The sequence below is a fragment of the Lissotriton vulgaris genome, chromosome 1_1, assembly GCF_964263255.1.
Source record: "Lissotriton vulgaris chromosome 1_1, aLisVul1.2, whole genome shotgun sequence".
Classification (NCBI taxonomy): Eukaryota; Metazoa; Chordata; class Amphibia; order Caudata; family Salamandridae; genus Lissotriton; species Lissotriton vulgaris.
This window is the reverse complement of record NC_141685.1, coordinates 902,410,818-902,436,076: the sequence shown is the minus strand read 5'-3', so window position 1 is coordinate 902,436,076 and position 25,259 is coordinate 902,410,818. Positions and strand designations below refer to the sequence as shown.

The following is a 25,259-nucleotide window of genomic DNA, read 5'->3' as shown; positions in this document are numbered from 1 at the left end:
AGGCAGATCCTTCTCATACCTGGCTGCCAAAACATGGAACTCACTCCCCGCTTACCTTCGCCTCACCCAGAATCACCTAGCGTTCAGAAAGCAGCTTAAAACGTGGATTTTTGACAAATAATCCTCCTCCCCTTCCTAAGCGCCTTGAAACCCTCTGGGTACGTAGTGCGCTATATAAATGCTATGACTTGACTTGACTTGACAACTTAAAGAGGCCGAATCTTGCATCTACGAGATGGAAGACACCACAACTCAACTTCAAGACCGCGTCACAACCATGGATAAGTTGCTGCAAGTCATCATGGCTAAGAACGAGGATATTGAGGCGCACAGCCGATACAACAACATCCGCCTAGTTGGCATACTCGAATCAACCAACACAGGACGTCTGGAAGACTATGTTGAACGTCCCCTGAAAGGCTGCTTTGGCGCTGACTCCTTCTCACCCCACCTGGTCGTGGAGCTGCGCCCACCCTCAGGTGCCCCCCCTCAACCAATTATTGCCAGACTGTTGAACTTTAGAGACCGTGATGTGGCACTACAGAAAGCTCGCAAAACAAAACCTCTGCAATTCGAAGGCAATGCTTTTTCAGTCTATCCGGATTTCACCCTCGCAGTTTAGGAGGCGCGTCGGAAATTTCCACCAGCTAAGCAAAATCTCCGGAAGGCTAATATAGAATATGCACTTATATACCCTGCAAAACTCCGGATCTTTCATGACGGTAAACACACCATTTGTGCAAATCAACAACAAGCCGACGATTTCTTGAAGAAGCTGGCTGGAAGATCACCTTGACGCAATCAGGACTTTAGGCCCTCCTCGCTGACCGGCAATTGAACTCTCACCATGCTGGAGGCCTCCCGGTCACCTGATGTCCCTGGTTTTGTGCTTTGATCCTACAAGGCACACAATGGATTCATGATCACCTACATGAGGCCACCACGCATGTTATGCTTGTCATTCTCCTGAATTTGGCGACTGTTCCAGTTCAAATAAGTGCTCTGGGTGGAGCTAATTGTAGTGACTTTCAATGGTGCATATGTTGCAGTCAAATCTCTGAACATTGGACAGGTACACTTACTATTTCACGGGGCACCCCTCCCCCCAAGCCGCTGGTCTTCCCTTTGGCGAGAGGACATGTTTCTCCTCTTTTCTCTTGGGCCTATGACATAGCGTTGCTGGATACGGGAGGGGGTATGTGCCCACCGGGCGCCTCCCCTATGGGAGTTCCCCACTGCAGGTTAGTCTTTTTGTTTTAAATATACTGCTATATGTTTTTCTGGGACACTGCAGTTTTTCTGTTTTATTGGGTTTCTTCGGGTGTGGGGTGGTATACCGGCACAATTGGGGTGCTGTTGTGGGTGGGTTGGGTTTCAAATGCTGATGACTGTTCTTCATTGCTCCTGCATAGATTCTCTTTGCGGGTGGGTGGGGGTGGTTTTAGGCTGGGGGTTGGTGGGGAGGTTGGTTTTTTGTTCACTGCACCGTCATGCATATTGTACAAGTATCTTGTTATGCTGTTCAACACACAGGTATGCACCGTATTGCTTTACAACCGCTTAAGTGACATTTCCTTACTTTTCACTTTCTTATGGCGACACACTGGAAGACCCTAGGCATAACATTGCTTACATGGCATGTCAAGGGTCTCTGTGACACCGTAAACGGAGACAGATTCTGGCATATTTAGACCGGCACCAGGTGCATATTGCACTGCTTCAGGAGACCCATGTAGACCCCCATTAGCCCCCAAGTTTTGGCACCAGATGGGCCTCGGTCTGAGTTTTCTCCTTCTACTCCACCTATTCTAGAGGTACCGTCATTCTGATGAAAAAGAATACACCTTTCATACTGGGAGGCACATACTGTAATGACTCTGGCAGCAGTTGTATAGTGTGGGGTACTCAATGCACACAGTCAGTTGCCCTGGTGTGTAGCTATGGCCCTAACCATGATGACCCACAATATTTCTCCACTTTCTGGGGCCGCATATTAGATAGGGGATCCACACAAGTGATATGGTGGGGGATTTTAATATAGCACTGCACCCAGCAGCGGACCGCTCCAACCCTCAGCCTCACCATCACACCAAGGCACGTGAAACGCTGTTGAGGATACTGGAAGAACACAGGCTAGTAGATGTCTGGAGGTATACACATCCAGCTAGGACGGAGGGCACATATTACACCTCTGGTCACACCACGTGGTCTCGGCCCGACTACTGGCATTGCTTCTGGGGCACGGCGCCGTGGATCCAATCTGTAACGCATCTTGCCCGTACATACTCTGACCATGCCCCCGTGTGTCTTGAGATAGTCCCCACCAGTGCAGTAGCCACCCCTCGCTTCTGGCGTCTCCTCTCGGTGTCCCTTTTAGATACAGTCTTCCAGGCTGAACTTGGGGAAGAAATTAAACATTTTGAAAAAACAAGGGCTCTGTAGACCTTCTATCCATGCTTTGGGAGGCTTTTAAAGTCACCGTCCGGAGCATAGGCATATCCAAGAGCAGTGGTGTCCTCCATGACATTAGACAGAACTTGCAACGTCTTGAGGTCGAAATACGGCAGTTAGAGACTGACATGTGGAGGGAGGGTTCTGGCAATCGTAGAGCACTGCTTTGAGAAACAATTACTGACCATGTTACCACTGCTGACCGAGAAGTGAAATTCCGAGGCAAACACTTTACGGCTTGCCGATACGGGGAGGGGGAGCGACCCGGTCCGGCTCTAGCTCCAGAGATTAAACAGCCTTGCTTCTCCAGCTTTGTGTTGGAGGTGGTGGACGAGGACGGCATACGACATAGGAATAGCCAAGACATATTGCACACATTCACCTTGTTCTACAAGAATTTATATAAAATGCACGGCACTTCCCCACCAGACTTCACACCCCTATTCGGTGACATTTCTCTGGGATGGTTGGGGGACACACAACGTGAGTTTCTGGCCGCGCTTTTTGAGGACGACAAGCTCAGGGATGCTATTATGCAGATGAGGTCGGGCAAGGCCCGGGCTCTGACAGCCTACCTGTGGATTTTTATAAATTATACATCGAACAGCTACTCCCTGTGTTGAAAGAAGTCTTCCTTGAAGCCCAAGAGACCCAAACTCTTCTGCCTTCAATGAGGGAAGCCCGATCACCTCATTGTTAAAACCAGGTAAACCCCCTGACTGTTGCGAGCCCTATAGACTGATGTCTTTGCTGAATACTGACCCAAAATTCTTGCTAAGCTTTTAGCGAACCGACTGTGTCTCCTACTAGACAAATTGGTCCTTCCCGACCAGTCGGGTTTCATACCAGGCAGTGCGACGTCACACAATCTCCGCACCCTTTTTTCCATCTTGCAGACAGTTGATCCAAAGCTGGCACTGGCGGCGGTCTTTTTGGATGCCTCCAAGGCTTTTGATTCTATGGAGTGGGAATATTTATTCGCTGTGCTTCAATGTATGGGACTTCCCGTTTGTTTCCTCTCCTGGATTCGCTTGCTGTACACATCGCCCACAGCGAGAGTACTGATTAATGGGCAAGCGTCACCATCCTTTTCCTTATCCTGCAGCACCTGCCAGGGATGACCCCTCTCCCCCCCTCCTTTTTGCCCTCATTATGGAGCCACTGGCAGCGAGGATTAGACAGCAATACCAACATTTAGGTCTTCGTTGCCTGTTACGCCCTATCCTCATATCCCTATATGCGGATATGTCACCCTTTATATAAAAGACCCCCGTCAAAATTTGAATCCACTTATGCGTGAATTTGTAAGATTTGGTGGCCTCTCAGGCATTAACATAATTTGGTCCAAAGCGCAAATCTTCCCCTTGACGGTTGCTGCTGTCCCCTTTGAGATGGACTACCCAATAGTGTGGTACGAGGACGAGGTCAAATATCTTGGGATCAAGGTCACGACGAATCGCGAGGAACTCATGAGCCTCAATTATGGAAGCGCCATGGAACACATTGCTAGTTGCATCACCCGCTGGATAGTGTTACCCCTAACTATGGCGGGTCGCTTATTATCCCTTATTAAAATGGTCATATTACCGAAATTCCCTTATCTATTCCTTAATATCCCTTAAAATCCTGGGCGCCACTTCTTCTGTTCCCTTCGGTCGGAACTGACTAGACTAGTGTGGGGGGCAAACAACCCCGTATCCAATGGGACACGCTTGCACGACCATACGAGCAGGGAGGCTTGGACATCCCCAACTTTGAATTGTAATACATCAGTGCACAGGCACACTTTGCTCACTATTGGTTCCACCCCTCCGTTCCACCCCTCACGTAGCCGCTGAGTATTGGTTATCAGCCCCTGTCCCATTGGATGGAGTTATACTATCTCGAGTGGTACCTTGTGAGAAAGAGCCAACCTCAATTGATTGCACAAACGCTGCCTCGGCTCGTATTCTAGCACACACGTCCACACCCTATCTTTATTCCCCTCTCCTACCTTTGACTTACCACCCGATGTGGCACTGTTGCAAGAAGGCATTTTTAGAAATATGACAGGGGCGCGGAACATTCGCTCCTGGGGGGATCTCTTTGTTAAAGGTAAATTTTGCACTCTCCAGCAGTTATGTCATGACCCTGCACCCTCTATCATGGACACATTTCTGTATGCCCCCCTGAGACATGGGGTACAGCGTGCCTCGCCACGTTCCCTTCAGAGCCTCCCACTCCTACCACCTCTGCATCGTGTGCTCCAGGCGAATAACACTAGTCATCGGGTGTCTGTACTTTACCATTCTCTGTACGCTGATCATGACTATTCACCTTGTACTTCCCGCGCTAAGTGGGGATTGGATCTGGGTCAAGAGCTCACTGATGAGCAATGGAAATATTGCTGTAAACAGACAGGGGAGGTCTTCTCGAACAGCATGGTTATCTTAAATGCTATTACCACACTCCTGTGCAGTTACACAGGTACGCACTACGCAACTCTGATATCTGCGCTAGGTGCCGGGCGGTACAGGCAGATTTCCTTCACCTTGCCTGGGCGTGTCCTGGGGTGCATGACTACTGGCAGCTGGTATTTGATGCTCTTGATTCCATGACTACTGCACCCCTTCCTAGATCTCCACTCACTGCTCTCCTGGGCTATACTACGCCCATCCCTACCACATACAGAAAGTTTGCTTCTTTCAGTCTGGTTCTGGCGAAACGGCGCGTGGCCTGCAGGTGGGGCAGTGGTCGTGCGCCTAAATTTAAGGAATAGTTTGGCGATATGATCCTTTGGCAAGATCAAATTTGCCCGTATGCTGACTTATTACCTCGCTCTTCACGTCCTCTGGATATATGGGGCCTGCTGCAGTCATATTTGCTGGAACATCCTCTCACTGTTGATTCCTAAGCCTGCGCGCCTGGCATGTGATCCAGAGATATTCTCGCCATTCTTTTGATTTCTGGGCTGGGAAACACAGCTCTGTATTGCTACATATACCATCATACACTGAGCAATACACCCTCTTTCCTCTATTGTCATCAAACGCCCAATATATGCTATGCAGCTCTATTGTTGTCTTTGCATTTCGTGTGTCGTAAATCTTCAAATGTATTACTCCTTGCACGGTGATAAAGTAATTTGTTGTACCTTATGATTGCATCACTTGTACTCTGCTGATGGTTGTTTAAGAAAGAAATTTAAAATAAAAAATAATAATAATAATAATAATAAATTCAGATGGGAAGATCATAGATTACTAGTGGAGGCATAACATAGAATCTTGGAGGAGATGAAGGCTGGGCTGTTGCCATGAAGAGCTTTGAAAATCGTGCATCCCATCTTAAACAAGCCACGCATAGCAACAGGGAGACAATGGAGGCTTTTCATCAGTGGTCTGAGCCATTTAGGTAGGTGAAAGATCAGTCTAGCAGCCTGATTCTGGACTAGCTGGAGGTGTTTAAGTTGGTAAGACGGGATGCCTACATAGAGTGAATTGGCATAGTCCAGTCGGGAGATGACCAAGGCCAAGATCGCTAAGGTCAGAGCTTCCCGAGACAGAAATATGCTGATCTCCTTGATTCTACGCAGTTGGAAAAACCCAGCAGAAACCACCGAGCTGATCTGGGCCTTCATCGATAGGTCATTGCTTACCACTATACCCAAACCTTTGGCTGAGCTAGCAGGAAGAGGAGGGTTACCCAGGGTAGAAGGCAAAAAGTTGGAGTTCCAAGGATTAGCAAGTCCTTCAGTGAGGGTTAGCTCATTTTTTTCAGGGTTGAGCTTCAATTGATTTTCGTTCAGCCACTCAAGTATATAGGGCATAGTGTCTTGAAAATGAGACACAGAAGATGGAAGGAGATCAATGTCAAAGACCAGTTGAAGATTATTGGCGTAATTATAGGTCCCAACTTTCCTTTCCCGCAAAGAAGAGATTAGAGGAAGGAGATACAAGTTTAAAAGAAGCGGGGAAACGGAGGAGCCCTGAGGAACCCCACAGGTCAGTTCCATTTTCTTAGAGCAGAAGTTGGCAAGTTGTACCGATTGAAACAGGTTACTAAGGTAGGAGGATAGCCATTTAAAGTTAGGTCCTGGATCCCCACATTACAGACGCAGTCAATCAAGATGATGTGATCGACCTTGTCAAAAGCTGCTGACACATCCAGGAGAACCAGGGCCTGGGTAAGGCCTCTATCTGCCCCAATTTAAGATCATCCATAACTGTCAAAATGACTGACTCTGTAGAAAGGGAGGGTCAAAACCCAGCCTGGTGGGAGTTCAAGACATGGGACTGATCAACATAAGTACTTAGTTCAGTTGAGACATGTGCCTCTAGAACCTTAGCAAGGTAAGGTAATAAAGAGATTGGACGGTAGTTACCAAGAGTAAATGCCTGACTTGAGTGATTTGTTAAGAAGAGAGAGTGGGGGATCTGGCATTTGGAAAAAACTTCCTAAGGGACGTGAGGAGGACAACAGTCAGTTGGAGATCCAGAGCCAACTTTTTTAAGTAGACCTAGGAAGGTCCCCTGAGAAATAGTGGGGATCAAAGTCAGCTGAGACGATGATCTACAAATATTGGGAGCGTCTGCGGAGGTAGCAGAGGTCGGAATACTAGCCTTAATGGCAATGATTTTCTCCATAAAATATGAGTTGAGAGAATCACAAAGGAGCTGCGAGGGAATCAGTTTTGCCATGATTCTGTCAGGTTTAGAGAGCTCATTTACTATTGAAAAAGTATCTTTAGACTTGTCAGCTGAGTTTAGAACCTTTTCGGAAAAATAATCTGTTTTGGTTTGAAGAATAGAGTTTTTGTATTCTTTTATCAAGTTAGTGTAAGTGATCTTATCTTCTACGTGATAATGGAGTCTCCATCTATGTTCTGCTTGTCTAAGGGCCAACTTCTTAGTCTTGAGATCATCCGAGAACCACCGCTGTGCATCGTGGGGTCTAAGAATCTTAGTGAGCTTAAGAGGGCGATGCAATCGCATGGTGACTCAAGCCATACCTTAAAGTTCGCTGCCTGTGTTTGAACCGATTCCGATCCAGACGGGACCATAGTGGTTAGAAGAGAGCAAAGGTGATCAATATTAGCACTGCTCTAGTTTCTAGACTTACAGCTCCTTGTCAATTGAGTTTTGGTAGGGTAAACGTCAGAGAGAGAGTAAAAGAAATGAAGTGGTGATCTGACCAAGTACACAGGAAAATCAGGGGGTTTGAGATCGTCAAGTTGGCTGTCCAGACCTGATCTGAGGTGTGCCCCTTTATGTGGGTGGCTTCACGCACATGTTGGGTGCAGTTCATACTGGACAGAAGATCTGTTATCTCTATTGAGCTTGCACTCTCCTGTTCATCATGGGGCCAATATTTAAAATCACCAATGATGAGAAGTCGGCGTGGATGATGGCTAAGTGAAATTATTTCACCCAAAGCCTGTGGAAAAGTAGGCATATAACAGGGAGGTCTATAAAAAAAGAGCACAAGTAAAAGATGATTGAGGGTATTCCAGTTTAAGAACTAAAGTGTCGACAGAAGGCGGGCCAGTGACCCCTAATATCTTAAACTGGTGATCCTTATGGAAGATAGCTGTAACCGCCCCTCCCCCCCTCTTTCCCTGTGGGGCGATTAGCTTGCAGGATTTAATAGTTATCTGGTACTGCCGCTAAAATATCAGGGGTGGACTCTTCAGTAAGCCATGTTTCAGTAAGAAGAAGTAAATCAGGCTTCTCAGACTGTAAAAGTTGATAGATTTCAAGTTGGTGTTTCACCATGGACCATGTATTCAGATACCTGACTGAGAGACCCAATATTTCCTTACTGTGGGAAGTATTGAGGGCATGCAATATTGTGGGGGAGGCGGGGACAGAGTTGTGTTGAATTTGAAGGCAAGCAAGTCTCTGCTTGAAAATACCCAACTCGTTTAGACTGAGGCGGATATTATCGGCGAATTCATGCTTTCCATACAGTTCTTTCAGTTTCAACTCCATAGCTGAGTAACTAAAAAAACGGGCATAGTAGCTAGCCCCTGGACCCGTACGGCCACAGACGGGTGCAGACAGGCTTGCATTTGACGCGCCTTCGGCTGCGCGTCCGGGCCCCCATCTGACTAAATACCCGTCAGAGCCGGCAGGCAGGAAGTGAGGGAATACAGGGGAGGAGTCGCGTCCCCTCCGTTCGATCGGCACAACACAAGCTGTGACGGACCGGGGGACAGCAACCGTAGAGTGCCAAGTGAGTAAATCCTCAATTAAAACACACAATCAATATTTTATAAAAATAATTACAGGGTAAAAGCAATTCAAAGGAATGCCAGCAAGCTATGCCTCATGACCACAAACCTTTGGTCAAGTGATGAATTACTTAACGAAGCTTGAATGCTTCTGCTAGAATTGCTAGACTATTCTTGCAGTTACAGGATTACATCTACAAAATTGTGTACGTTCCTGGCAAGAAGAAGGTCATTGCTGATTTCTTGTACATGTTACCCATTGATATACATGAATCTATATTTAGAGGTGATAAGGGTATTTCTCCTCTTTCCTTGAGAATGAAAATTGTTAAACTTTGTCATGAGGAACATGGTGGCATTATGAAAACTAAGCAAAGAGTGAAACAATGGTTCTGGTGGCCTGGTATTGATGTCCTTATAGAGAGAATTGTAGAATTGTATGTGACTGCTTGCCGTGCTGTAATTCAGATACATCTTTGGTCACTTTGAAACCAAAAATGGGTGAGTCCTTTGTCCCAACTAAACCATGGCATACTATTGCTATTGATATCACGGGTCCCATTGGGTTGGAGAAGAAGTTTGTTATAGCACTCATTGATGTTTGTTTGAGGTGGCCTGTCATTAAAGTTGTCAGCAGAATTACTTTTGAGGAAATTTTGAAGTTTCTTGACAGGACTTTCATTGAAGAAGGTTTAACTGCTCAAGTTATTTCTGACAATGGGGTTCAATTCAAATCCAATATGACTCAGGAATATTTTAGGAGAGCTGGGATTAAACACAGAACTATTTCTCTTCACAACCCTTCAGGAAATGGCATGATTGAAAGAGTTTTGAAGAATTCTATTCAAATGGCTGTTCAGAATGGTGGTGATTGGGAAGTGAAAATCTTTGAAACCGCATGGGTTTATAGAACCACAACTCATGATGCTTTGGAAGTTTCCTCTTTTGAGGTCATGAGAGGTCGTGGTGCCAGTACTAAGTGCAATCCTGGATCGTTGTTAGATGCAGCTTCAATTACTGTTCCTGTTGATGTCATCAAATCAAGGATTATTAACAAACGTAACAAGTATCAAGAAATGAATAACCTAAAACACAATTCTAAAGATGTTTTCATCAAAGTTGGTTGTTGGGTTAGAGTCAAGAAACCCTGGAAAACAAGTAAGGGTGAAAGTCAATACTTCACGCCTTTAAAAGTTACCAAAGTCTTGAGGAATGCTGTACAATTATCTGATGGCAAGGTTTGGAAATTTAAAAGAGGAGCCATTTTTCTCCCTAATCTCAGTAGCTCTAAGAATCTACTTTCTCCTGATACCCCCGCTCCTTTGATACTAAAGCTGAGTGGAACATTGTTGCAGAGGAAACAGTTCCTACGAATTCTAATACAGTTCCTACAAATCCTGGTGGAAACTATGTCAGCAATCCTGGGATGTTCACCAATGTTTCTAATTGTGTTGGTGGGGATTCCGCTTTTCCCATTGTAAATAATGATGTCGCTACTGGTGATGGGGAATGCAATGTTGATGGTAATCTACCACTTTGTGACAACATATTCATTCTAAACCAAAATGGATGGCGGATTATGTTTGGGATGATGTATCTTAATATGTTTTTTTTGTTTTGTTGTGTGTTTAAGGGGGGAAGATGTGTTATGTTTATTGCTATGTTATTGGTTTGTTCCTTTCTTCGTTCCACCTCATGCTCTGCGATACCATGTCAGCATAAGTTGCAGAGTGCTTGTTAGTGGACGTTTGAGCTGAGAAGCGAGCAGAGGCGTTACTTTGCTGTACCGGTGTTTCAACATTAAAGCCTTCTTTCGGTCAAACATACTGTGTCCGACCATCTTTACACTGCCCATGAACACACCACGGCAGCAGTAAGGTACAACGAAGATGGCAGTCTGACAGATCCATGGGTAGTAAGAAGGTGCATCCGGCAGGGGTGCATTTTGGCCCCCTTGCTGTTTACGCTATACATTAATAAATTGGGGAGACTCCCTAATATCCAGTTGTAAAGACATACCTAGGGCTGGTACTAACATGATCCCCGCACTCCTGTATGCTGATGGCGCGGTTCTACTGGCCAGAACCCCAATGGGCCTTCAACAACTTTTAAATTGTTTTAATAGCTTTTAAGGATTTACTAGATTTAACTACACATTTTAGTAAGTCACACGCTATGACCATAGGTTCCCAAAAGGCGGCCATGGGCAAGTTTTACTGTAAGGAAACCGAACTACCTAAAGTGTCCACATTTCCATAACCAGGGGTACTTTTCGATGAACAAGGATCTTGGTGCGCCAACGAACACTCAAAAAGAATGTTTTAGCTGGAGCAGCAGGGGCCACCCTGAACTTTTGCAAAAAGATTGGGGTCAAAGACCCTTCCCGCACTACTGAAGATCTATAATGGAAAATATATTCCCATGGCTACGTATGGGTGTGATGTTTGGAGCTTCAAGGATGTGAAAGGAATTCAGGGGTCTGAGAATAATTCTTTGCGTAAACTCCTTGTGGTCCCCATTGAAACCCCTGTTTTTAGGTCTCGCGACCTATCAATGCGCGCAAGCGCATTGAGCGGAGCGAGAATTCATGTCGGCGAAATCCTCGTCAAACCAAGGGCTTTCAGCCGCGGTTTTCATGAAGTTTACGTGAATCACATGAGCAAACAAGCACGCGCATCTGCAGCATTTCTCCTGCACAAGGCTCTCCTCCCTCCCCACATCAAAGGCATCAATCACCCTCCCAGAGGCTTCCCCAGCGCTGCCCCGCCCCCTGCTTCATGGCCAGGCCATCTGTTCCCTGCCAGACCTCTCACACCTCCGTCACAGCATGCCTGTGCTCCTTGATTTATTTAGTAACAGTGCCGCTTCCAGACACCTCCCACCTCTGACACAACATGCCCTTAGGCCTTTATTAAATAACAGCGCCGCTTTTACTTTGTGCTCATCTGCTTGGTGTGTTGCTTGTTTTATCCTACCCCCTCTCCAGTATCTTCTCTGCCTGCCTCTTTATGTGCTTGTTTTAAATGTTTTACATTCATCTTTGTAACGCTTCACACGCAGCTATTCTGTTCATCTCTCTAAACCGCCCCCACGCCCCTCTCCACTATCTTCTCTGCCTGCCTCTTTATGTGCTTGTTAATTTATATGAGGAAATTGGGGACGGGTTACATTTCGGATCAGATTTGGGTTGCTCTGCTGTTGCGCTGGTCCAAAATCTGGGCATGTCCAACCCCAAATTTAAACCAACTCATAATTACCGATAGCATTGCATTGGAGGGGGCATTACACATTTGCTGGTTTAATTCCATAATGGAGACAGCTGCTTAGGGATGAAATAGAACTAGCCAAGCCCTCGGTGAGAGGGTTTGCCACACTGAGCTTGGGTCCACAGAGGCAACCAAATCTATCCTATGTTAACAAAACATATCATTGTTTTGTCTTGACTAGATTTCGTTTGAACCTGGTTCCCTGGCTAATAGCATTTCTCCAAAGTTACTCGAAACCTGGCTCAATAAAAGCCTGCCCCTGTGACAATGTCTCCTAGCAGGACACTCTCCATTTCATGTTCTTCTGCGCCTACTATGATCGCTTGCACAGGAAACATATTTTCCACTATTTAAAGATCTACAATTTGTCCAAGTCAGGCCAGCTCAGTTTTATCTTCAAATGCTATCCTCTCCAATGGTCTGCTTTGAGGTGGCAAGTTTTCTAATAGGGGCCATTATACATAGGAAAAAGTTGCCGCTGCAGCAGTCACCCTGCTTCATCAGTCAGTGCTAATATGTTTTCCTAAACTATACAATGTGCACCTAATGAGATAAAACCCACAGCCCTTGGCCCCATGCCTAGCACTTTTGCACTTTATATGATGTCCTTTATGTGGGTTTTATACATGACAACTAAAACAGCAATGGTGGACGGCTTTTATCGCTCTGTAAAGATTTTTGTAATACATTTATGTGACCTAAGTTTTATGTATAATATGTATTTCGATGAAATTGGCTTTTTTTTTAAAAGAAAACTGTTTGCTTTTATGGCTCTTGGCTGCCGAACAAAGGCCCACATGCATCAAAATCCGATTTTGCGATTCCTAATTTGCGATTTTTACCGAATCGCAAATAAGGAATCGCAAAACGGGATGCATGATTGAAAGTGCATAAAATTTGCGATTCGGTAAAAATCGCATTTTTTACTGAATCGCAAATATTACGTGAATTCCAATTTGCGATTTCGCAATTCCCATTGATTCCTACGGGCCAAAAGGGCCATAGGAATCAATGGGAATTGCGAATTCGCAAATTGGAATTCGCAAAATGTTAATGCATTCCATGGGAGCAGGGGGGGGTCCAAAGGACCCCCCCCTGCACCCCTGAAATGTATTTTTAAATGGATGTTTCACACACACATGTCCTAAGGACATGTTTGTCTGTAACATGACAGTGTTTAAAATGCTAATTTGAGCATTTTAAACCTTTTTCGCAAATTACCATGAGGTTCACCCTCGTGGTAATTTGCCCCCCCTAAATGTGAATTCGCAATTTTAAAATTAATCATGCATTGCTTTTAAGGAATCGCAAATTTGCGATTCCTTAAGAGCAATCGCATTTTTGGAATTCGCTACCAATAGCGATTTTTCCAAAAATGCTTGATGCATACTAAAAAGGTATTTAGGAATCGCAAACGGCCGATTTTACCGAATCGCACCGTTTTGTGATTCCTAAACAGCTTGATGCATGTGGCCCTATGTACTTTTGACTTGACTTGGCAGGAGCACTGTTAGTGTCCGTGCTTAAAATGTGAAATGAAACTGCATGTTCCAAAATTATCTAACGTTGAGATGGGAGTAGTTTCTTTACCTATTTATTTATGTATTTAATAATTTATTTAGGAGCTTTATAAGGTGCTAAGTGTCATTGTGCTGTAACTTTGATGAGCTGAGAAATCAGAGATCTTAACATAAAGCTGGGCAGAACAATGAGCGACTTCTTTTGTATGTACATTACTATCAAAGCAGTTGAATATATTCTGGGTAAGAGCTTTGTAGAGATGTGTGCTAAAGGAAGCATGAAAGGTAAGGGACAACTTATACTCTGGTATATGTAGTAAATTTGAAGTAAAAGGAGGTTACAAGCTGTGCCTGAGAACCCTTTCCCGAACCAGGACTCAACAATGACTGGCGTTCGTGACAATGAGCAGAGCTGATTAGTCCCTAATGTAGTGGCAATGTCAGTAGGCCTTGATGTATTTTAATGTAGTAAATAACGTTTGGTTTGAACGTAATATAAAAGGGATGGAACACCCCTTGCCATACATTATAAGTATACTGCAAGTAAATGAGGAGCACTTTGACCATAACGAGGGGCGTGGCTTAAGGCTGAAATCATTTATAAGGTCCTGAACTCAGATGTACGCATGGTATTGTAATGTGTATGCTTTTTGGATAATTTGCATTGAAACAGAATTGAACAGACACCCAACCCCCTCAGTGCTATTGAATTAATCTCTGCTGTGCACAGCCAGAGTCCACATAAAATGGAGACAACAGGGCCGAGTTCAAGGCCACGTCTTGTCTGCTTGACGGGAAGTCACTGAAGGGCAGCAGAAATGTAATCAACTTGCTGCTTTTCACCTCAGAGCTGCCTAACACTATGTGCACAAGCTCTCTTTATTCTGTGTGTTTTACAGCGACCTTTGGCCGACCACTAGAAAATGATTGGCCTTTCTGGTCAGCCATTCAAGAAGCAGCCTCAAAGAGTGGGCGATGAAGTGGGAAAGGCACTATGTTCTGGTATTATAAAAAGGAGCTTTCTCACAGTGCCCTCACATTCCTCTCCTGGCACCATGAGGTCTTGCGCCCTTCTGTTCCTGCTCTGTACTTGGGCATGTCCCCTACTAGTCCAAGCTCGACAATTGTAAGTTTGTGTTTTTTAATCTTTTTTATTTTGCCACACGCTTTTGTTTTTCAAGATCAGAATATTATGTTGTGTTTTTGCCACCGCTGCCAATAGTTCATTGTTTTATATGACACCCTCAGTCAGGACTGGCTTCTCGGCAAACAGAACTTTACATGGTGGGGTATTTAAAAACAGAACTTGTTTACATTTTTATCAAAAAACATTTAACAAAATTCCATAACAAAGCTTGAAGTCATCCTCCGTTTTTGGGGTAGCCATTGGGATCTCTGTGTGTTTGAGACTTGTGGGAACAGACACTGCGGTGATCGCCACATACAGTACACGGAGGGGCATCAAGGAAAAAACAGGATCAGGGTGAGAATGCTTCTGATGCGACAGCTCTACTAGCCATAATTTAACAGAATGCACTCATTGCAATTGTTTTAATCCCTGATTTATAGTGAGAGCCACTTGAATTATGCGATTGTGCGCAAAGATTTTCGCATTAGTATAGATTTGCCCCATTGGTCACATAATCCATCATCTGCCGTACAATCTACAGATTTTAGCAACAAAACAAAGTTGTTTCTAGCTTAAACGGTTTACAAGTTACTAAAAATTATCCACACACGTTGCTGCATAGTGGAAGGCCCTTTGCAAAGCAGGTCTGGTCAGCGCTCTGTGGCTCACTGCTATATTTGGGTGCTAAAATGGTACTAATGAGATGCAACCAATGCCCAGTGTCACCACATTTAAACATGATGAAATAATGAATTAATACTATTACAAAAAGTGTCACTTTGAGCTGTATAACTTGCCTTTTCTTGCCGCATAATTTACTCAACCCTGTTGCATAGTTCCAGTGACCCTGCTTATAGTTGGACATTTTCCACTTGGTTGCACTTTAAAATGCCTTAAAAAGACTTAAGAGGAGCAACATTTAAGGCTGTCCTTAAAATATGATGATAAAATTGCATTTTCCAAGATCTGTCTATCTAACTTTCTTTCTTTCTTTCTTTCTTTCTTTCTTTCTTTCTTTCTTTCTTTCTTTCTGTCATAAAATGCTGTTTGTCAATTTGAGGTAACTTTGATTAGCTGAGAAATCAGAAACACTACCATAACACTAGGCAGCGCAATGAGCACCTCCTTTTGTTATGTTCAGCAGCTCTCACAGTGGCTGATGATATTTGGGGTAAGAGCTATTGCGAAGACTTGTGTTAGAGGAACAGAAAGGTAGTGACAATACTGTGGTGTATGTAGGAAATTTGCAGGAGATTACAAGCTGCAATGTGAGAATTCTTCCCCTATCTAGGATTCAACAATGCCTGTCATTTGTGGCATTGAGTTGACCTAGTTATTTAGTAATGTATTGACAAAGCCAGTAGGCCTGGATTTTATTAAAGAAGTAAATACCTGGCGCAGTGGCAACCTTTATGCACATACTCTGGGAGTGTCCGGTAGTTGCCTCGTACTGGGGACGTGTGCATGAGGTGATGAGAGCTGTGACCGGTGTGACCCTGCCTGCGGAGGCCCGGCGCTGCCTTCTGAACGTTTGGGGCCCGAATGATTACAATGTGGCTCAGACCCGCTGGGTCACCCTGGGCAATATGATAGCCAAAAGAGACATTGCCCAGAAATGGGGTGCTTCCACGTCCCCCACTGTCGGCCTGTGGAAGACCAACATGGATTGGTGCATGCTCCGTGAAAAGACTGTTTACATGGCTCGGGGCAAACCCAGGATGTGGGGGTCGATATGGGGAGCATGGAACTCGTACAGGGGAGACATCTGTGCGCCCCCTGAGATGACACAGCCTGAGGTCCGCCTGTCTCCGTAGCTCCCCCTTCCCAAGGTTCCAAGCTTTGTATCCTGAATCTCTGCTCCCCGTCCACCTGGTTGTCATGCATCCTGTTGTTGGTGGGATGTACGAACCCCGCCCCCTCCCCGTGATATGTGCCTAGAATATCCTTTTTGTCCTCAGCCTTGTTTCTCCTTTCACTCTCTTCTTCTGTTCCTTCCTCTTTTTCTTTCTTTACGTTTCTCTTTCTTGACTCCGGTTATATTTATTGTTATTTTAGTATTTTCTATCGTAAAATTAAACCTGACCACTCCTGTGCCTTGTTTTTGTACATGTTTCCAATTTGCAATAAGATGCTGCCTGGCCTCCGGGATGTACGGCTGAATAGCGGTGTACTTATTTTGGTAAATAAAGGTTTTCCAAAAAAAAAAAAAAGAAGAAGTAAATACCGTTTGAGCTGAACATGGTATGTATGGGATAAAGTACCACCTGCTGTACATTATAAGATATTGCAAGTAACCAAGGTATTTCCTGCTCATTTAGAGGAACGTGGCCAAACGCTGAGTTCCTTTATAAGGACATGGAACTCTAAGGTGACTTGCAATTTCCTTATAATGTATGGTGGGTGTAGCTTATTCATTAAATATATGGTCACACCATCCCCTCCAACAAACCACTTACATTCCTGGTATTGTTTTTTCATATGAATGAGATAGGAAGTTTGCAAACATGAAGAATAAAAATAGAGCCTTCAGTGCAAAGCTTAAAACACCAAAAAGCAGTTAGAAATATGTTGCAAACAGAATCCATTTAATACAAGCTTTATAAAAAGCTGTAGCAAATGTGTAGAAACATGCAGAGATTCCATAATTCATATAATTTCCTAAAGTGTGCCAAACAAAACATAATCATGTTCCCATAAATATCTCTTATCTGCTTATTATTTTTAACCACTAAAAAAAGTGCATACATGGAAAAGGCAAGGTTTTCCTTTCATTTTTTTACATTGCAGCTTTAATTATGCTCCATGTCCTGCCTTTCCTCTTGGCTACTAGCAGTAGGCATTGTGATTTGAAAACTTAACTGTAATAAGTTATGACAGAAAAGGGAGCAGGCCTGTGAGGCCCTCGGCCAAGCTAGTGTCTTGGCTGGCAGCTCTAGAGTTTGGTCTGTGGTCAATAGTCCTCTTTTTTTCTGACACACCAAATTCCAGTAGAGACTGTACAATACCTGCTGAGCATTGGGTCCAGCATTTTGGTAACATCTATAGTGATGCAAATGTAGAAGTGCTCTTGGGACAAATAGCTCCCGGCTTAGCAAGCATCGCCCTCCACTTTAGTTCGGATGAGGTTTCTAAAACCATCACATTAACATCTGGAGGAAAGGCCCCTGGCCCAGATGGGGTACCAGGGGAGCTTTGCAAGGCTGATCCCAAAGTCTGGGCCAAGATTGTAGCCCATGTTTTTAATGCAGCCTGTTCCTGTAGCTTCCCCTCATCATGGGAAAGGCGGTTATCATCCCCATTTATAAAAAGGGCGCCCGGGATGACCCTGCATGCTACAGACTGATCTCGCTCTTAGGGTCAGCTGCTAAAATTATGGGGAAAGTAATATTGGATCGCCTAACAGTTTGACTTGACCATTTTAACATTATTTCCGATCTTCAGGCAGGGGAAAGGGACACCGGACCAATGCCTCAATCTGCATTTAGTTATTGGGAAGTATACCATTGCTATGAAAGGAGTTTTACATTTGGCCTTCATGGATCTAACCTCAGCTTTTGACTGTGTAAATAGGTCTAAGCTGTGGCTGATCTTACCTGACATGGGGTTAGATGTGGAACTGGTCTCCGTCTTGCACACTGCCCATGAAAACATCACGCCAGCGATAAGGTACAACGAAGATGGCAGTCTGACAGAACCTGGGTAGTAAGAGGAGGGGTTGGCAGGGGTGCATTTTGGCCCCCTTGCTGTTTACGCTATACATTAATAAATTGGGAGACTCCCTAATATCCAGTTGTAAAGACATACCCAGGGCTGGTACTAAGATTATCCTCACACTCCTGTACGCATATCAAGGTTCTAATGGCCAGAACCGCATTGGCCTTTTAACAACTTTTAAAGTGTTTTATAGTTTTTATGGATTCACTAGATTTAACTACAAATTTTAGGAAGTCACACGCTATGGCCATAGGTGCCTGAAAGGCGGCCAAGGCCAAGTTTTACTGTAAGGGGGCGATTTACCTAAAGTGGCAACGTTTCCATACCTAGGGGTACTTTTCCATGAACAAGGATCTTGGTGCACCAACGAACACTCAAAAATAATGTTTTAGCTGGAGCAGCAGGAGCCACCCTGGATTTTGCAAAAAGATTGGGATCAAAGCCCCTTCCCACACTACTGAAGATCTATAATGCAAAATGTATTCCCATGGCTACGTATGGGTGAGATGTTTGGGGCTACAAGGATGTGAAGTGAATTCCTGGGGCTGTGAATAATTGTATGCGAAAATTCCTCGCGGTCCCCACTGCAACCCCTGTTTTTAAGTTACATGAGGAACTGGGGGCGGGTTACATTTCGGATCAGATTGCCGTTGCTCTGCTGTTGCGCTGGCTCAGAATCTGGGCATGTCCAACCCGAAATTTAAACCGACTTGTAATTACCGACTGCATTGCATTGGAGGGGGCTTCACACATTCCCTGGTTGAATTACATAATGGAAAATACAAGATGGCTCGGCCGTCCAGATCTGTTCCCGAGCCCTAGGCCCCTGGGCAACACTGCTATCAGAGATTTTAAACAGCAATTTTTGGACAGGCGCTTAGGGAGGACACAGAACTAGCCAAGCCCTCTGTGAGAGCATTTGCCACACTGAGCTTGGGTCCACAGATGCAACCATATCTATCCTATGTTAACAAAACATTTCATTGTTTTGTCTTGACTATATTTCGTTTGAACCTGGTTTCCTGGCTAGTGGCCTTTCCCCAAGGTTACTCAAATCCTGGTTCACTAAAACCCTGCCCCTGTGACAATTTCTCAGAGCAGGACACTCTCCATTTCATGTTCTTCTGCGCCTACTATGATCCCATGCACAGAAAACATATTTTCCACTACTTAGAGATCGTCAACTTGTCCAAGTCAGGCTGACTCTGTTTTATCCTGAAATGTTATCCTCTACTATGGTCTGCTTTGGGGTGGCAAGTTTTTTATAATATGGGCCATTAGATATAGGAAAAAGTTGCCACTGCAGTAGCCACCCTGCTTTATCAGTTATTGCTCATATGTTTCCCCAAATTATACAATGTGCAATTAATGCGATAAAACTAAATTTTCCTTGGCCCCATGCCTAGCACTCTTGCACTTTATATGATGTATATATATGACAGTAATGTTGGACGTCTTTAATCGCCCTGTAAATATTTTTTAATACATTTATGTGACCTAACTTTTATGTATAATATGTATTTCAATGAAATTTGCATTTTTTTTTTTAAGAAAACAGTTTTCTTTTATGGCTTTTGGCTGCTGAATAAAATACTTTTGACTTGACTTGGCTTGACTTAGCAGGAGCACTGTTAATGTATGTGCTGAAAATGTGAAATTAAACTGCATTTTCCAAAATGATCTAATGTTGAGATGGGAGTAGGTTTCCATGCCTATTTATTTATGTGTTTAATAATTTATTTAGGAGCTTTATAAGGTGCTAAGTGTCATTGTGCTCTAACTTTGATGAGCTGAGAAATCAGAGATCTAAACATAATGCTGGGCAGAACAATGAGCAACTTCTTTTGTATGTACATTACTATCAAAGCAGTTGAATATATTCTGGGAATGAGCTATTGTAGAGATGTGTGTTAAAGGAATCATGATAGGTAAGTGACAACCTATACTCTGGTATATTTAGCAAATTTGAAGTAAAAGGAGGTTACAAGCTGTGCCTGAGAACCCTTTCCCGAACCAGGACTCAACAATGAGTGGCGTTCGTGACAATGAGCAGAGCTGATTAGTCACTTATGTAGTGGCAATGTCAGTAGGTCTTGATGTATTTTAATCTAGTAAATAACGTTTGGTTTGAACGTAGTATAAAAGGGATGGAGCACCCCTTGCCATACATTATAAGTATACTGAAAGTAAATGAGGAGCTCTTTGACCATAAAGAGGTGCGTGGCTTAAGGCTGAAATCATTTATAAGGTCCTGAACTCAGATGTACGCATGGTATTGTAATGTGTATGCTTTTTGGATAATTTGCATTGAAACAGAATTGAACAGACACTCAACCCCCTCAGTGCTATTGAATTAATCTCTGCTGTGCACAGCCAGAGTCCACATACAATGGAGACAACAGGGCAGAGTTCAAGGCCACATCTTGTCTGCTTGACGGGAAGTCACTGAAGGGCAGCAGAAATGTAATCAACTTGCTGCTTTTCACCTCAGAGCTGCCTAACACTATGTGCACAAGCTCTCTTTATTCTGTGTGTTTTACAGCGACCTTTGGCCGACCACTAGAACATGATTGGCCTCTCTGGTCAGCCATTCAAGAAGCAGCCTCAAAGAGTGGGCGATGAAGTGGGAAAGGCACTATGTTCTGGTATTATAAAAAGGAGCTTTCTCACAGTGCCCTCACATTCCTCTCCTGGCACCATGAGGTCTTGTGCCCTTCTGTTCCTGCTCTGTACTTGGGCATGTCCCCTACTAGTCCAAGCTCGACAATTGTAAGTTTGTGTTTTTTATTTTGCCACACGCTTTTGTTTTTCAAGATCAGAATATTATGTTGTGTTTTTGCCACCGCTGCCAATAGTTCATTGTTTTATATGACACCCTCAGTCAGGACTGGCTTCTCGGCAAACAGAACTTTACATGGTGGGGTATTTAAAAACAGAACTTGTTTACATTTTTATCAAAAAACATTTAACAAAATTCCATAACAAAGCTTGAAGTCATCCTCCGTTTTGGAGTAGCCATTGGGATCTCTGTGTGTTTGAGACTTGTGGGAACAGACACTGCGGTGATCGCCACATACAGTACACGGAGGGGCATCAAGGAAAAAACAGGATCAGGGTGAGAATGCTTCTGATGCGACAGCTCTACTAGCCATAATTTAACAGAATGCACTCATTGCAATTGTTTTAATCCCTGATTTATAGTCAGGGCCACTGGAAATATGCGATTATGCGATTGTGTGGCCGCAAAGATTTTCGTATAAGTATAGATTTGCCCAGAGAACAGTGCATTTTAATTGAATATATGGTCAAGTAGAAAAGTGTTCCGACCAAATATGATCAATCATTCATAACCCAATAAAAATAATCTAGACATATATAATGACTCAGGATTAAAGTACCTGATGTATATTATATCGTGGCCAGTTCAAAACTATCCTTAATGATTGCCATCAATAATTTTTAATTTTGGGGGGTGGTCATTAACCCATTGTTTTGCTAAGCAGAGTAGTTCTTTGACTATTGTCACGGGAATTTCCACTGCACGTTGTGGGGATACAACATCCACTCCCACTATGATGACGTCTGTGGTCAAATGACACCTTTTTAACTTAGTAGCTACGACGTACTTCAGGTCCAAACCATGAACTGCACAAATGTGGTACATATATTAAATACATGAACTAAATCATTCTCTTCCCATCTCTCATTGTGCCCTCTTTACATATAATGTTCTTTTCTCTTCTCCACCAATCTTCCTATCCCTCCTTCTCTTTTTCCTTTCTTCTCTGTTCCCTGTCTCTGCACTACTTCTCTCTCAGCCTCCTCTATTTCCTGAGCCTTTTTCCAGAAGATGTTGCTGTGCCTCTAGCACGCTATTACCAATGCAAGTTCTCCAGGTTTAGTTACCTTCTGGTTCATATGAAACAGGAAATGCTTAACGAGCGTAGTGCAAACTCTACATCATTAACTTTCAGGAACACATGGAACTGAGCCAAATCAAATGGACAATTGCTCTAATCTGGACTTTCAGAAAAACAAATATTTGGGGAGGAGGGCCGAATGCATTGTTTTTTACGAATTGTTAAAGTGGGAACGTGTAGCGTTGCTCTGATGTCTTGCTCTGATTACAACCACTCGTGAATATTTCATGACTGTATTGCAGCCACTCATGACTATCTTATGTATGTATCTCAGCCACTCGTGAATATCTTATTAATGTATTTTGGCCTGATTTTCAATCAATAACAATTTTACCAATAAAATAAAATAAATAAAGGCAAGTCAGAAAAACAAATATAGTTAATTAAACACAAATGCAGTATTTTGACGGTATATCCACATACCATCAATCAATCAATCAATCAATGCATTTGTAAAGCGTGCTACATACCCTGAGGGGCTCAAGGCCATCTAATTTGCAGAAATCAACTAAAATTTTAAGAGCTGACTAGGCCGTTCAAGAAGCTATATTAATTCTGTAAAAACACAATTTTGCAAGTAAACGTCCTCTGTTAATCTAAAGTTGATCAGTGTAACTTACTCAGTGTGCTTCACATTTGAGCTTCTTTAATGATTTTTTGGTTTTCAAGGCATGTGAGGACCATCCCTGAGAACTACTTGTGTGTCTTCCAATGCTTTCTTCATGTGTCTCACTCATTTCTTTGAATTTGCAGCTTGTTTCTGGCAGCTCCCAATGTTCTACAAATGGACACGGAGGAGACAATTGTCATCCAAGGCCATGAGTTTCAGAAAGCAGTTGACCTGATCATCACTATCCAAGACTTCCCCCACAAGAAAAGGCCACTCTTCAGTGGGGAAACCAGGCTGACGGAACCCAACTATTTGAACATGTTTACTATAAAGGTGGGTTGGACTCCCGGGCACTCAATCTACACTGTCAGACGTTTTCAAAGAAGCCACTTCGGGGCCAGGGTGAGGGGCTGCTGAAAAGATGGTGAGGTGGGCAGGTTAAACTCTAAGTTCCATTTCAGAAGTGGTGATAGAGAGTAACATATATAAACTGCAATAAATTGCAAATGTAATGTCTATATGGTTGAAGGGTGTCCAGCATAGGTCCGGAAGTTACAGGTCCAGGTAAGATTTTCAGGATAATAACTGAGTATGTAAAAGAGGTTCATTTAGAGACAATGTATGTACCTTTATCTTGTACTAGCAGCCCGTCCTGACGTTGTCCGGGGATGTTTCGCAATTATATAGGACGTTGTGTTTTACCTGTCCAGTTGAGCTGTGCATAGACGGTAATGGTAGGTGTCCATTGCAGTCGAACATGTGCCTCCGCTTGTGCAGCCAGAGGCCGGAAGCCACACTTTGATATGTGCCTCTGCAGCGCCAACGTTTAGTGCGTGTGGCTGCTGTTGAGTCCCTTGGTCTGACAGTGCCCGACAGCGGCCCGAGATGCTGTGCGGGTGTGAAACAGCAATCTGTGGAATGTGCTTTTGCGCCGCTGCTACGCTGAATCGGCTCAGCACCCACTTCAGCACCCTCAGATGAATGCGTCCACTCCTAAGCCGTGTTTCGGATTGCACTGAAGGTCAGCGTGTGCTGTATGGTTTGTTGTCCTTCATGCAATATGGTATTGTCTGTGTCCGCTCCAGCCGCGAACGTGTTTGTCCGCTCCAGCCGAAGCCACTTACACGCCCTACATCGCGTCAATGGCCAACGTCCACAACAATGCTAATTGCAACGCCCACTCATATTGGAACGCTAGTCCCACCCATAACGCTTCTCGCAAGCGGTATAATCCAGCAGGCTTTTGCCGAATGCCGCGCCCATCGCTCTATGCACATGCCCATCGCTTTCCAGCACAATGCACATGCCCACAACGGACTACTTTGCCCCTAACATTCTTTTCCCCTTTTAATGTATATGGTGGGCTGATGTATAGCCTATGTCCATCTGCTGATGCTGTCTTTTGTAATGCTGTATTGGGTATTCCGATTGACGCTGTGGTTCTGGAGCTTACCCGCCTCAAAGGTTTGGGCTCTCTCTTTATAATATTAGTATGAATGTATATTAATTATTTAACATTTATATGCCCCTCCTTAACCAACAGTGCACATTATTTATACTGAGCATAATGGATGTTTAACCTGTAGGCTAAACACAGGGCTCAGGACCGAAAACTCAACCCAATCAGTTATCTTTAGGTTGATATGATTTAGCAGCACACCACACTATGATATATGTATAAAGTCATTATTGACTTGAAGGGAATATTTTTTGTAAAGGATTAGGTTTGAAGCTATTACATATTTTATTTCGGATAGATATATAGCTCAGTAAGCAGAAAACATACCTACATCAATCCAAATTTTGCTAATGTTAATAGACTGTTCGGTGCCCCCTTCAAGGCCGGCAGCTCCGCTGTGCCTTGCCTCGCTGCTGACTCTGTCTCGTCTCCCTTGCCGGGGTTTGAGGCCACTGTGGTCCACTCCCTGCTGTGCCCGTTCCAGCCTGCCAGCTCGTTCCAGCTTAGTCAGTGCCCCTCACTGCATCCTGCACTGTTGTTTGCCTCTTATTTTTTTCTTACTGTAATTGTACTGCTCATTGTTGCCTCATATTTTTCTTACTGTAATGGTACTGCTCATTGTTTGTCTCTTATTTTTCTTACTGTACTTATACTGCCCATTGTTAACTGTTTTATCTTCTGTGCCTGGATGCCCGGCTCTCTCCCTGCCACTGCTGCCCCTGCTGCCCCTGCGGCCCCTCCCCTTGTGGACAACTGTTCCCGCCTCCCAGCTGCTCGTCCCTCCCCCTCCCCTACTTAATGGCAGCCGCCGCAGAGAAGCCCGAGCAAGACCTCTGACCTCTTGTCTGAGATCTGCCCTCTACCCAGAAGCTCTGCTGTGCCTTGCCTTGCTGCTGACTCCGTCTCACCTTCCCAGCCTGGGGTTCGAGGCCGCTGCAGTCGGCTCCCTGCTGTACCCGTTCCAGCCTGCCAGCTACTT

At 44.2% G+C, this 25,259-nt stretch overlaps 1 protein-coding gene across 3 annotated transcripts in view; it reads left to right on the top strand.

The window, feature by feature from the left end:
* The first annotated feature begins 14,345 nt into the window (after positions 1-14,345).
* Positions 14,346-25,259, top strand: part of LOC147748145 (complement C3-like) — a 1,551,795-nt gene continuing 1,540,881 nt past the window's right edge. For 2 of the 3 annotated variants that reach the window (XM_086959019.1, XM_086959009.1), the window contains exons 1-2: positions 20,673-21,060; positions 22,965-23,154. In XM_086959019.1, coding sequence (XP_086815145.1) covers positions 20,858-21,060; positions 22,965-23,154 — 393 coding nt within the window. In that variant the 5' untranslated portion in view covers positions 20,673-20,857. Of the gene's footprint in view, positions 14,575-20,672; positions 21,061-22,964; positions 23,155-25,259 lie in introns of those variants that run through there. The other variant, XM_086959014.1, reaches the window with a different exon arrangement.